The sequence below is a fragment of the Salarias fasciatus genome, chromosome 7 (genome assembly GCF_902148845.1).
Source record: "Salarias fasciatus chromosome 7, fSalaFa1.1, whole genome shotgun sequence".
Lineage (NCBI taxonomy): Eukaryota > Metazoa > Chordata > Actinopteri > Blenniiformes > Blenniidae > Salarias > Salarias fasciatus.
This window is the reverse complement of record NC_043751.1, coordinates 4,438,456-4,451,730: the sequence shown is the minus strand read 5'-3', so window position 1 is coordinate 4,451,730 and position 13,275 is coordinate 4,438,456. Positions and strand designations below refer to the sequence as shown.

The following is a 13,275-nucleotide window of genomic DNA, read 5'->3' as shown; positions in this document are numbered from 1 at the left end:
CTGGAGAGGCGGAGACGGGTCGAGAGGGCTGCTCTTTCTCTTTCTCGCCTCTGGAAAAGTCATTGATTGCACCGACTTGATGGATTTGGTTGTGGTTTTTGGTCCGAGAGGCGTTTCCTCTGTGAGATTTGCTTGTGTCATTTGTTAATGGTGAGACTGATAAGTCACGGAGGACTTTGGTATGTTCAGTATTTATTGTGCTTTTAAAAAAAAAATCCAGGTACTTTTATCCAGGTGAAATAATAGTAATTTGTAGCAGTTGTTACAGGGTGGCCAAATCGATGTAACCGTCCACATCCTTCTGTTTTTACCACGATCACTAATGCAATACTGGTTGCATAGGCATTATTGAGAGTGTAAATATTGGACCACCACATTCTTCTCATTGCCATTTTTTTCTCCAGTTTTTCATAATATGACAGTCAACTAACATCAGACTCCATTTGTACTCACTATATAACACCTGTGTCATTGCAGATCGATGAAATATTATTAATATTATGAAAAACACCTCTGGGAATTTAACTTGTGATGTAAACTATACTAACCCCTTTTAAATGGGTTTGCAGTTTATTTAATGTTAAAGGAAACACTTTGATATTCTGAGTCTGCGTCTCCTCAGTGTTTCCCAGCTGAGGCCAGCAGGAGGCGCTGCAGGCTGAAATCTCAGCAGAATGAGACGAGTGGAGGAAAGGCCAGAATATCAAGGTGGCTTTTTATCTGAGACATTCTCTAGGACTTTGTGCAACAGTGTTGTTTTGTTGTATTTTCTGAACGTGAGCTATCATGTGAAATACCTGCGAACTCCCATCGGCCTCATGCCCTCATTTCTCCCTTGTTTTGTTTTTGTTCCTTGTTTTATTTCTTCAAGCTGCACATATCTCACCCCTCACTGAGAGGCAGTTCGACAATAACTCCCCCCACACGGTCGCCTGACAGACTGTACTTCCTAACGTGCCAAACGATGAAGCAATATTTTCATTTGCAGTCAGAATCCCGTCCCACCAAGCTGTAGCTCACATTCCACCATGCATGAAGTTATTTAGCACTCGATGTGAATGTGCCTCAACAATAGCAGTGTATCGTGTGAATGCTGTTTGAAATAAAACACACTTCAAGAGTCACCGACTGACGGCCAGTTTCTCTCAGATGTTCAGAAATGTGTCTGAATCTGTGTTTGTGAGCTCTGCTCCTTGGCGAGACAATTCACCGGGTGAGTAGAAGGGACGAAAAGACTTGAGGTTAAAATGTGCTTTAAAAAATATTATGCATTATGGATTGCATTAATCTCATTATGATTAACGCGTTAATGCTGACAGCCCTGAAAGCAACTCCTCACCACCCCGAAACCCACAGGAACCGCAGCATGGACACACTGTTAACATCCACCCAAACAATGTAGTGAAAATTATTTTTTGAAAGTGTAAATAATCCTTACGTGTGTTGTTTATGTGCACATTTAGTTCTCATTTGAATATTTGTTATCTAGAAACCACCACCATCCCATAACAACCAACACATAGGCCGAAAAACAAGCAACTTCCATAGTAACTATAAAATAATATAATAGTAAATATAATATAAAATATACTTTAAAACCATCATTAAACTATTTGTTGTGTTAGAGAGACAGTGCACTTTTTTTCTTCATTTTACTTTTGCAGATTGGACAGGGAGACGCAGGCCACCACTTTAGGCCCAATCCCATTTCTCTTTCTAGCCCTACCCCTTTGAAACGGAGTGCTAAGGGGTAGGGCTGAGAGTAAACCCCTCCGAATTGGAATACCCCTTCGACAATCGCATACGTCATCAGTAGTCGCCGCTGCCGATGATGTAGGCAGATGCGACAATTGTTTGCCGAAGAAGAATGTTTCTCTTACATTTTAAAACTTTATTAATTGAGAAAATATTTACATTTATGAACTTCTTTCGTTGCGGACGCCACCATCTTGCCAATCTTGCAAGACTGTCTGGGAAATCTGCGGCTGGTGGCGAGGGCCGGCGGCGGGAGCTTTTGTTTTGTCCGCCTACACCGCGACTGGCGGGCGGCGTTAGTTCACTTCCGCATTGGCGGGAGCGCTCGTTTCCCACCCTCGCTTTCCAGGCGGGCGGTGTTGAAGAAACCAGTTTATTGAAAATAAGCGTCTATCTGTTGTGTTTGGAATGCGCCTGGAATGGGCAGGTGTGGACACGAGCGCTCCCGCCAATGCGGAAGTGAACTAACGCCGCCCGCCAGTCGCAGTGTAGGCGGACAAAACAAGTGCCTCTTGCCACCAGCCGCCACTGGATCATACCCCTCCGTTTGGAGTGTGCCTCGGGAAAATTTCCTTTTGGAGGGGTGACTGGCCCTCCATCTTGGCCCTACCCCTACGTCATAATGACAATTGGGACACTCCTACCCCTCCACGTGAACGCGCAAAACGGAGGGGGAGGGCCAATGGGGGAGGGCTCAGGGGTGAAATGGGATTCAGCATTGATCTAACAATCCTCCTTCACCAGTGGAGACGTGGAAATGGAAAACACTTGTTCTGGCGGCTGGGCAATGAGCGCTGTAACAGCCAGCGACTCTCCCAGGTGAAAACCTTCAGACTGTCTGGAACCAGCAGCTGCAGCTGCTACACATGACAGTACACTGTCCTCAGTGGACGATAGTAACCAGGCCTCTATCAGCTGTTCAGTGCCAGTGATTTGAAAGCAGAGGGCAGAAATTTTCCTTTTCTTATTTGATAGAAATGCATCAGGAATACAAAAAGTTGCCAGTTTCAAGTTTTTTGCCTCTTTATGCTGCTGCACATAAATTATGGTGACTCAGATAAGGGACATGTCACTTATTCAAAGAATAATGTTTTCAAAACCCCTGGACTGTTGTGATCCAGCAGCAGATAACGTGCAATGGACACAAACTGCATTCCAGTTTTATTCTGGAGTTACAAGTGGAATGTGTTCAAATCTCTCGTGCTTCAGTTCCTCCCTCTCTCACCTGGAATAGCTTTAACCGTTTGAAATCATGGGACAGAAATACAAAAAGGTACATTGACAAAAGAAAACCATAGTGTCAAATGCATCACAGAGCACTAAGATGTGTTTCTGCAAATGTGACTGTAATTTTGAATTTACTGACTGTTTTCTAGTCCTCAGAATGTGACGTATCCAGAGCAGCTCCACTTCCAGCAGTTCATGTCTCAAGGCGAGCCCCAGATCTCTGAGCTGAACACCGTACTGGTTCATCCAGTATCCAGCTGTAGCAGACACTACTTCTGCTATAATAAGGTACAGTCAGAGCAGAACAGAACCTGTTCAGATGTATCAGTCCAGCAGGCTGCTGTTCCCAAACAGGCCAGTAGACGTTTGTCTCAGTGGTCCAACACGTCACTTCAGCATCCTGACCCAGGACACACAGCATATGTGCAGATAAAAAATGATCTCCATCATCAATTCACCTGAATAATGACTTAAAGATGTCATGTTTGTGTTTCAATCAGATGGAGATCCTTAATCAGATGTGTCAGACGTTCAAACTCTGTTTCTGAGCAGGCGAGCAGTGCTCAGTGTCTGTACTGCCTATCTGAGATGTAAATGCTAAATTTAATTTAATTTATATAGCACTTTTTAACCACTTGAGCAGCCCCAAAGCCATCTACTGGGAGTAGTCTGGGGTTCAGTGCCTTGCTCAAGGACACTTTGACAAGTAGCCAGATGGGAGGATCAGTCCTAACCTTCCAACTGTGAGAAAACCACCGAACCGCCTGAGCCACGGCCGCCATATGTGCACGAACGCCGTCTGTCACTGATGTGAACCGTTTTTAACTGAAAAGGTGAACATTCAGTCGTCAGTGAGGTCATCTGGACGGTGACGGTTCTTACTTCCTTGTTTACTCGATATAAAACTGTAACTACTGCACAACTAAACACATGTGACCGACACATTAACTCCATGTTGGAGCTGCATATCCCATGGTCATTACCTGTAGTGGCTCTATATGCACATTTTCTGTTCTGTTTTGTTTTGTTTTTTTGGATGTCATAATAGCCAGTGACCGCAATGAACTCTCAATTCAACTACTGAACCCATTAGATCAGCCACTAAACACAAAGTATGCGATGCAGCTGATAAACCCCAGTGGTGGCTTATCTTATACGCTACTTAATTCACTCTGTATTCATCATTCAAAATGACCGTGGCCATGTTGTCTCCCAGTCCATCCCTGCTCTGACTGAACATGACAAAAGGGGGAACAGTCAGTATGTGCATTATTTACTAAAGGAGGGGCTGCCTCTGTTGTGAAAAACAAATGAATGTTAACTTGGTCACAGATGTGGATTTTCAATACATGAAGGTTCGAAGACTGGAAGCATTACAGCTTTTCAAACTGGTCATTTAAAGGGATACTTCAACATTTTGGCAAATTGGCCCATTTAGCGCAATTCCTTAGTCATTTCGAACAGCATACTTACTCTTTTTGTGAGGGCGAGCTGTTGTTTATCCAGAGGTGAGTCAGGGAAGGTTATCGGGACGGACACAATGGAAGTGGATGGTGTTTTTGTTCCCCCTCGTCAAACTCATCAAATACACAATCCAACAACCCCAAAACACTTTGGTGGACACGTTATAATCCACACATTCACTACGCTGTGGAACACCAACAAATAATATCGTAGCGTTATGACACTGAAGCAAGTACTGGGAACTACTTTTTCTTTTGAGATCACTATGCCCGGATGCCATGTTTAGTAAGTAGTTCCGTCTTAGCAATCTTCGCATAAACAACTCAATCTGGTAATTTTGCATTAATATTTCACAGCGTAGTGAATGTGCGGATTATAACGTGTCCACCAAAGTGTTTTGGGGTTGTTGGATTGTGTATTTGATGAGTTTGACGAGGGGGAACAAAAATACCATTCACCTCCATTGTGTCCGTCCTGAAAACCTTCCCCGACTCACCCCTGAATAAACAACAGCTCACCCTCACAAAAAAAGTAAGCATGCTGTTCGAAATGACTAAGAAATTGCGCTAAATGGGCCAATTTGCCAAAATGTTGAAGTATCCCTTTAAAAAAGAAAAATAGGGCAAACTTTAAAAAATAAATGATTACATATTCAGGTGGAGTTATTTGAGGGCCGTCGGTCAGATCAGCTGACTGGGGAGCTTGAGGCTTGCTGTAGCTAAGAAACACAATGGGGTTGGTGGAGGAGTCAGGGACTAATGTCAAGTGGTTGAATATTCAGGCCTCCATTCCTTCATTGTGCAGTAGGTTCTTCTTCATGTCGCCACCAGAGGGCGCTCTCATCATAAGAAGCTCCATGGCTGATCATCCCAGTATGTGCAGTCCTCACGTTGCTCTTCTTTATACATATTTAAAATGTGTGGCCACACTGTCCCAGTGCTCACAGCAACATGCAAAAAGCAAACTGGATAAGTTTGACAGTATGTGATCTAAGTCCCATTTGTTGTGTATAAAACAGCAACAACGTCTGGTTGGATAAAGGCTATGTTTTGATAGATTTTTCAAGCCACAGTCGCGTACAAAGCAGCAAAATTATATCTTTTATAAATACAAAAGGAAAGAACATAAAGCATAAAGGATGGAACCAAAGTGGAACCGAATGATAGGCGGCAGAGCACACGACATTATGACAGTTTCAGCACAGTAATCATTTCAACATTGATCGTTTCTGAAAAGGCATGAAGAAATTAAACACAGTCACTGAGCAGCAGCCTTTTATTCATGTTTTATTAAACTTTCCCAGAATCAAATTCACCCCGTTAGAAAATACTGACCCCTGGACTGTTGCAAACCTCCACTGTGGCCTTTTCATCGTGTTGTGAGTTTTTGTTGTTGTGTTCCAGGATTTTAAATGAGACAGCATAGGTGCTTAATTCAAAAACATTTGTTTTTATCAGAAGAATATGAACTTTATTCAGGATCCAATGTCAGCACTGTCTTTCAGTCTAATAAAGGATCATTTCCTTCTAGTTTAATGAGTCACAGGGATGGTTGGACATAAAAATGCCAACTCCAAAGTCACCTCACAGATTTCCGGAGACAGGACACACAGTTCATACTGATACTGAATTATGCGATCAGGAAACAATCTTTAGTCAGCGGCTGTTTGGATGTGGAAATCCTCTCTGTGGCATAAGCCATAACCAAACTGCCTGACTCCAAATGACGACTGGTGTTCAGTCTGGCCATCTTTGTTAAAGAAAGTCTTTCATAACACCGATAATAACCCACTGCTCTGGACGGTGGAGGAGCTGCTAAGCTCCTTCAGCGGCCGACTGAGACGCCGTCAGTGCAGGACAGAGCAGGTCCTTCATCCCCACCGCTGCCAGACTGGACAACTGTGGACAACATGAGCAATAACCCTGGACTTCATAATATCCTGTCACTTTATAACCCCATAAGCAATCACTGTCACTTTATTATACCACTCAATCTGCTGCACTAAAACATACTTGTACGTGTTATGGTGGATAATAAAATAAATTAGAAATATTCATGCTACAATAAACAAGTAGTATTTTTGGAAATTGACTTATTCTCAAACTAATGAGTCGCTTCAATACTGATTTGTTTTTTCTAGTACTGAATAAACCGAATTAAAATTCTGCTTAAAATTGCATTTTTTGACTCAAGAAATCAACTTAGTCTAATCTTTAAAATATTGAAGTGTTTAGCTGAGAATCGAATATTTTATAGGCAATCTGATTTAAAAGTCTGCTACAGAAAGTGCAGAGTGTGTGTAGAATATATGCAATAAACGTGGACATTATTACATCCTGCACTCGTCGTCACTTTATAGCCCCAGAAGCAATCATTGACTCTTTATCAAGCCACTCATTCTGCTGCACTAAAACATATTCCTACATATTTGCATATTTTATAGTTCCTGTTATATTTTAACATTTATGTTGGATTTAAAGTTAGATCTTTCCTTCTTTTAGGTTTCCATTATTATTTTTAAGATTTGCACTATTACTTTTTCTTCATTTGCACATTTCGTCACTTTGTTGACACCCCCCCCCCCCCCCCACCAAGCTGTACATCGCTCAGTCGGGACATAAATAAAGTTTATTCTACACTTTTCTTTTCTTTTTTTTTTGAGGTTGCAGGTCTCCAAGATGTAGGCGGGTCACGTGTGGCCCTCAGCAGTTCTTCACTCTGGACACAGTAACTCAAAGCTGTAGGGCAGCATGGGAACATCTTGCAGGAGTAAAAAACTGTGATGTGTTGTTATAAGAGTGAATTTTAGAGGATGTGTTGTTGACGGTTCGGATTCGAGTCACAGCTCTGATTTTTTTCGAATGAAACAACCAGAAACATGTGGCTTTGCTCAGCTAGCGGGTCTTTAAACATGCTGTCTGTGTGCAGTCTCACCTAGCAGAGAAGAGTTGAGTCCCCCCCCCCCAGTGGTTCAAAGGATTCTGCATCCATGAAAACGGCCTTCAAGGCGTGCACGGCGTGTGGGTGTCGGTCAGACAAATGGCTGCCTCATTTTTATTCAACAAAAGGGTAAAATGATGATGATGATAACATTATTGTTCTTTTTAATTGGATTTCACACTAAACAAACAGGCTTGATTCTGTTATGTACAGAACAAAACGCTCATGAGGAAAACAGAACAATTTGAAAATGCATTGCAAAGCGGCGTGCAATGTAAGTACGGTGGGGATTTTCCCGCTGCGGTTAATACACTGTAACAACACAAAGGAAAAACAGATTTCTCGCTCTTTGTGTTCATGCGCTGCGTCTGCATGAGCTGCTGTCAGACACAATAGCTGCTGGAAGGTTGCATCATCAGCTAATTGTGACCCAGGAGGAACCCTCCTCTGGAGGGCGAGTTGGCGGGCCGACTGTGTGTGTGTGTGTGTGTGTGTGTGTGTGTGTGTGTGTGTGTGTGTGTGTCTGTGAAAACCCACTGCCTCTTCATTTGCTGCTGCAATCACCTGCAATCCTTTCACCGCCTCACCACTCCTGCTGGTTGCCTGGAGACGGGGTCGCCTCGGCCACACAGAGCAGCATGAGATGCTGGTGGGGAGGAAGAGGAGGAGGAGGAGGAGGAGGAGGAGAGCGAGAGCAGTGATGGAGATCTGGGGAGAGGAGCAGGTTCAAGAGGAAGAAGGTAAGAATCAGAAGAGAGAAGAATCCGTCACACTCAAGAGTTCCATCACTGCTTCATGCAGGTGCAACAAAATCTACTGTCGTCAAGGCACCCCCCCCCCCCCCCCCCCCCAGACTCATTTTCAATCAAAATAATCCTTCATCCGTCTTCTGTCAGGTTCATGGGAAAGTGCAGTCGATGCTGGATACACCCTCAACGGGTCAGCGGGTCATGTCATCTCCACACACAAAAAAAAGGTGGGGAAACACGACAAGCCACGTCAAAGAGATGGGAGACGGAAACAAATGAGAAAATATCAAACCAACGGTGGGAGACGTGTGAAGCTGTGTTCTCCATCGTCCTGGCGTGACTTTGGTTGGCATCTTATGCACTTTATCACCCAAAAATGGAAAAGTACTCAAAATCAATTTTATTAACTCATGATTTTGAGAAAATGCATCTGGATTTGGAGCCGAACATAAACTGTCTGACATCTGAACTCTGTATTTGAATAAAAACTTTTCCCATAAAACACAGTTTATGTCAATAAATTTTTTTCATCGAAAACTAAATGTCTCTATAATCTCCATCACTCCATACATATACTGTGATTATTAGAGCTGGTTTGCTTCTGCTGTTGGCGTATGGTTTAAATGCATTAGTGTCATTAATATTAAAAATAAAATTACAATGAAAATAAATTGTTGTGCTTTCATTTGGAATGCTGTGCTTTCCTGAGCATGAGAACAGCAGGTGATGGATCACATGCACAGCGTGAGGGAGGGGGGAGCGGGGAGGGGGACAACATTAACCGAAGACCTCCAGCTGAGTTGACACAGCAACTGTGTCAATGATTGCTCACCTTTGCACCACACTGTGTATTTGTGTGTGTGTTCAGGAGACGTGGGGAAACCTTCTAATTGATTTCATCCCTCGGGAAAGTCGTTTCATCATACTTGTGTTTTTAACCCTTGTCTTACGACAGCCTTACAGCAGTCAGACTGCACGGAGACTCAAAGCCTGCTGGGAAATGACAAGATCAAGGGTGTGTGTGTGTGCCGCACCAGAGGTAAATGATGAAGGAGCTGGTTCAATATTGCTACTACATTCCCCAATCTGAAGAAATGTTTGGGTTTAAAAAACTAAAGAAACATTAAATTTAGTTGAAATTGAACAAAGAGACGTCTGCGTCTCAAGAACTGCAAATCAACTCCATATGAAGAAATGGAGGGAGATTTAGATTTCTGTATCTGTGTCAGTGAATGTCCCAAATACTCTGACCTCACACACTTTCTTAAACTGTGCCTACACAAACAGAGTGTTTGGAGATGTCCAGCTGCTCACTGTTCCTCACAACCAAATCCTTATAATTTGAACTGAATTTCAAAACATCTGCTCATTTTCAACTTGATTCAGCGACTCTGCAAATATCGAGCTTGAAAAGCAAGTAGTAACATAATAGTGTAACCAACCACCCAGGATTCCATCCTGTTATTGCGCAATGACGCATGTGTGTGTGTGTGTGTGTGTGTGTGTGTGTGTGCGTGTGTGTTCTTCGCATCTCGTAACATCATAACAGACCACCAGTTCAAATAATCAACATTTTATTGATCATACAAAGCAGCTAACGATCGTCTTGCTGGACAAGTTGGATTCCGCTACGTGATGTTACCATGAGAAGCCGAGTGAGTCAGAGGACAAAGTGTTGCGCTGACATAGAAATGTGTCTGATGATGAACCCCGATGTAAGAAAATACAAAGCTTTCCTCCACCAGTCAGATGAGAATTGCACCAGGAATTGAAATGCATTCATCATGCTTAAATAAATCTTTAACACTTTGGACCATAAAACTCTTCTTCTTATGATATCACCTTTTTTTTTTTTCCTACTTATATCCACTAAAAACTGTTTTCACACGTACAAAAACACACACAAACAGTACAAAATGAACAACAAGCTCCATAGGGCAGAAATAAGTTACATTACTAGGTCAGTATATAAGGCGTACAAAAACAACATTCCACACATTAATGCTGAGGTTAGCATGAGAAAGTGTCAGTCAGTGCAACAGGTACACAATGTATAAAACCTTCTGAGGTACAAGGTTGTTCAACATGACACCAAACAGGTCGGCCCGACATCAATATTCTAAAGGCCTAAATCAAAATCACTGTTGCATTGCAACCAATCACGAGTTCTCATCCAAAAAAGGAAATGAAACATTCAGAGTTTATTTCAAGGCACCATCCTCCAGGCTGGCCCGGATCCTCTCTCTGTGGGACGGGGTGAGGCAGTAGCCGATCGCCTTCTCAGTGTCTTGGATTCGCCTCCGGAAGCGGTCCCGGTCTCGCACCATCTCCTCCCACGGCCCTTTGCGGCTCTCCTGCCGAGCGAACAGCCAGGTCCGCATGACGTGGACGTGCACCACAGGAGAGAACTGCACCTGAAATAAGCAAGGGGAAACAGAGAACTTAAAACAGGTGGACGTGTGGTGTTGATATACTCTCTGTGCTCACTCATGATAACATGTCCGTCTGGAGGGTTTATTTTTCCCAGTCTGATGTAACAAAATGCTTACTGACACGTTGTCGCAACACTGCTGCAACTCCATCCAGCAGGCATGTAAGACAAATTCTCTGCTGACTCGCTGGAGTCACGTGAGTTGCTCAGTCGTGACGACGGGCGGCGTTGCTAACTGACGACAAACAAGGCGGCTCACCACACAGCGGTGCGGCACGCCGCTTATCTAGAACCCGGTGACTCAACTGAAGCCACACCCAGTGTTACCAGGGTGCTAACTTTAAATATGTGATCACATGCTCCCCGGTGCCAGCCTGGGCCAATGAGACGGAGGGAAGCTATCTACTTGCAGTTTCGTAAACTAATCAAGGGAGATTACATTATCTGGAAAAAAGAAAAAAAAGAATGCATGTTGCAGTAATGTAATCAGTTAAGGCTACAGGGTCTGTGTGTGTACAGATATACATGGCTCAAACTTAATGCTTTAAGACAGCTTTACGTATTACATAATTACCTTTTTCTGGACACTGCTGGCCTTGCTTTGCTTCTTCTCTGCTGCGGGTGACGGAGCTCGTTGTCCAGGTTTCTTCCAGGGCAGGAGTGTTTTCTCAGGATGGGAGTGATGCTTCAGCTGCTTCTCTGACAGGCGTGGCTTCACAACTCTGAGCTCTCTGGGAGCTTTTCGTGTGGGTTCTTCTGCACGCCGGGGTGCTGTGGCTGCTGCTGGTGTTGCTGGGGTGCTGTGGAGGCGGGCCTGGAAGTTCAGGGGGTGGTATGGGTCATCCTTCTGGCAGAGAGACTTCCACAGCTGGTCTTCTTCGTCATCTTCAGACGAGGGAGGGGAGCTGCTCTCCTTATCTTCGGTATCTGTGTCGGACTTGGCGGGAGGAGCAGGGAGTGAGGCCTGTTGCTTAGCGACTGTGGGAGCGCTGCTGCTGACTGTGCACGCGGAGAAGCACATGGGATTGTAGGGGTCCTCAGGACTACTGAAGAAGTCCCACAGCCTTTCGCTCTCCTCCTTGTCGATGTCGGGGCTGGAGCTGTCTGAGCTGGCCCAGCTGCTCTCGCTGTCGGAGCGACTGACCCAGAAGAGGCCTCGAGGCCCAAACATCTCCTCAGCAGGTGTGTTGATTGACATCAGGTCAGAATCGTGGCCATCCCTCGCTTCACTTTTACTTTTCCCCATGTTTGTGCTTGTGGTGATGCAGGCCGAGAAGAAGAAGGGGTTGTAAGGATCACTGGATTTGGACAAAGACTCCCAGAGTGCCTTGCTCTCTTCGCTATCGAACTCTACTACACTCTGGTCTTCCTCACTACTCCACTGAAAGCTTCTGTCCTCTTCTGAGGTGTCCTGTTTGATAATCTTCTTCTTCATTCCATCCCCTTTAAAGCCCTTCTCGTTGCTTTGATGGCAACTCTCACTTGAAGTGGAGTTGTCGCTGCTCGACACGAAGATGTTCCAGTCGCCGGGGAAGCCCATTTTCCAGCTGGATTGGTGTCCAAGAAAGATGCTTTCTTCTTTAGTGGATGTTCTGGACACAAAGTCGTCTACGATCCCACAGCACAGGTCGTCAGCGCGCAGGCTGGACAGCAGGGCCTCGGCGGTGGACTTTCCGGCAAAGGGGTCGCCGACGTCCGCACAGAAGTTGGACAGCGGGTTCGAACCGCCCACAATCACACTGTTGTCTCCGTCAAACAGGGAGGAGAAGAGGAAGGACTCGGTTGTGTTAGTGGCTGTGGCCATGTGCTGGATGTGCTGACCAGTCTCGTCCGTGATTCTCACGTGGACCTCGAACCTGAACATCTGGAAAACTGAAAAAAACAAAAAAACAACAACAAGACTCACAACATGCACTTGAAATATGCAAAAAGTAATATTAAGTCACATAACGTTTTCTTATTTAATGCACATTTAAAATTAAACTTCTCGGAAGATCAAGTGACTCACAATTCCCAAACAGGCTGCTTATTCCAAGACATGAACTATCCATAATGTTCTTTAAATTTTTGGTTAATTTTGTACTTTACAGGAGTTGAATAAACTCCTGCAAAGCACCCTGCTTATACTGAAAACGGCTGAAAAAAATAAACAAATAAAATGGACCACACACCCTAAACAATAAAAACTTCTAAAAACAGCAGATGATTTCCCAGGTGACCATAAACACATCACAAGCGCTTATTCAAAACGAAACCCAAAGTGCCATTTTCATTCTCTTACCCGACACGAAGGAGTAGTAAATGACTTGGATGAGCAGTCGGAGCTGTTCCCACAGCACGGTGAGCATTTGCTTCGTCCAGGGCAGGAGCGCCATCCCTCCGTTGCCAAACCTCTCCATCGCCGTCCGCTCGGAACCAACAACCGCGGCCATGTTTGACGTCTCTTCCTCGAATCCAACAGCGGTTCAGAGAAAAAAAATTTTAAAAAAAAAATCCTCACGTATTCTGATATTCCTCGTCGAAAACCAACGGATTTCGGGTATTTGTCGGTGACGGATTAGCGTCGGTGTGCTGTCGCTTCATTTTCCGGCGGGTCTTTGCCATGTTCGGGTGTCGTCCGTCAAAGAGTCGTCAGCCGAGTCTCCATGTTTCTCTGTTGTGTCTTCGTCGTCTTCAGAAAGGTGAATGTCTCGATGTTGCAACAGTCCT

General features: G+C 44.3%; 1 protein-coding gene and 1 long non-coding RNA gene across 2 annotated transcripts; one reads left to right on the top strand and one right to left on the bottom strand.

Annotated features, from left to right (window-relative positions):
* Positions 1-132: 132 nt before the first annotated feature.
* On the top strand, positions 133-8,450 carry LOC115392132 (uncharacterized). The gene is made up of 3 exons (XR_003931819.1): positions 133-612; positions 3,828-3,838; positions 8,440-8,450. It is a non-coding gene; the product is annotated as an uncharacterized LOC115392132 (long non-coding RNA).
* A 1,246-nt stretch (positions 8,451-9,696) lies between these two features.
* On the bottom strand, positions 9,697-13,238 carry LOC115392112 (protein phosphatase 1 regulatory subunit 15A). The gene is made up of 3 exons (XM_030096641.1): positions 12,848-13,238; positions 11,141-12,438; positions 9,697-10,549 (listed from the first exon to the last, which is right to left on the bottom strand). The coding sequence occupies exons 1-3, from the start codon at positions 12,996-12,998 to the stop codon at positions 10,337-10,339; spliced, it is 1,662 nt and encodes a 553-aa protein (XP_029952501.1). The 5' UTR covers positions 12,999-13,238; the 3' UTR covers positions 9,697-10,336.
* Between the last annotated feature and the right edge of the window lie 37 nt (positions 13,239-13,275).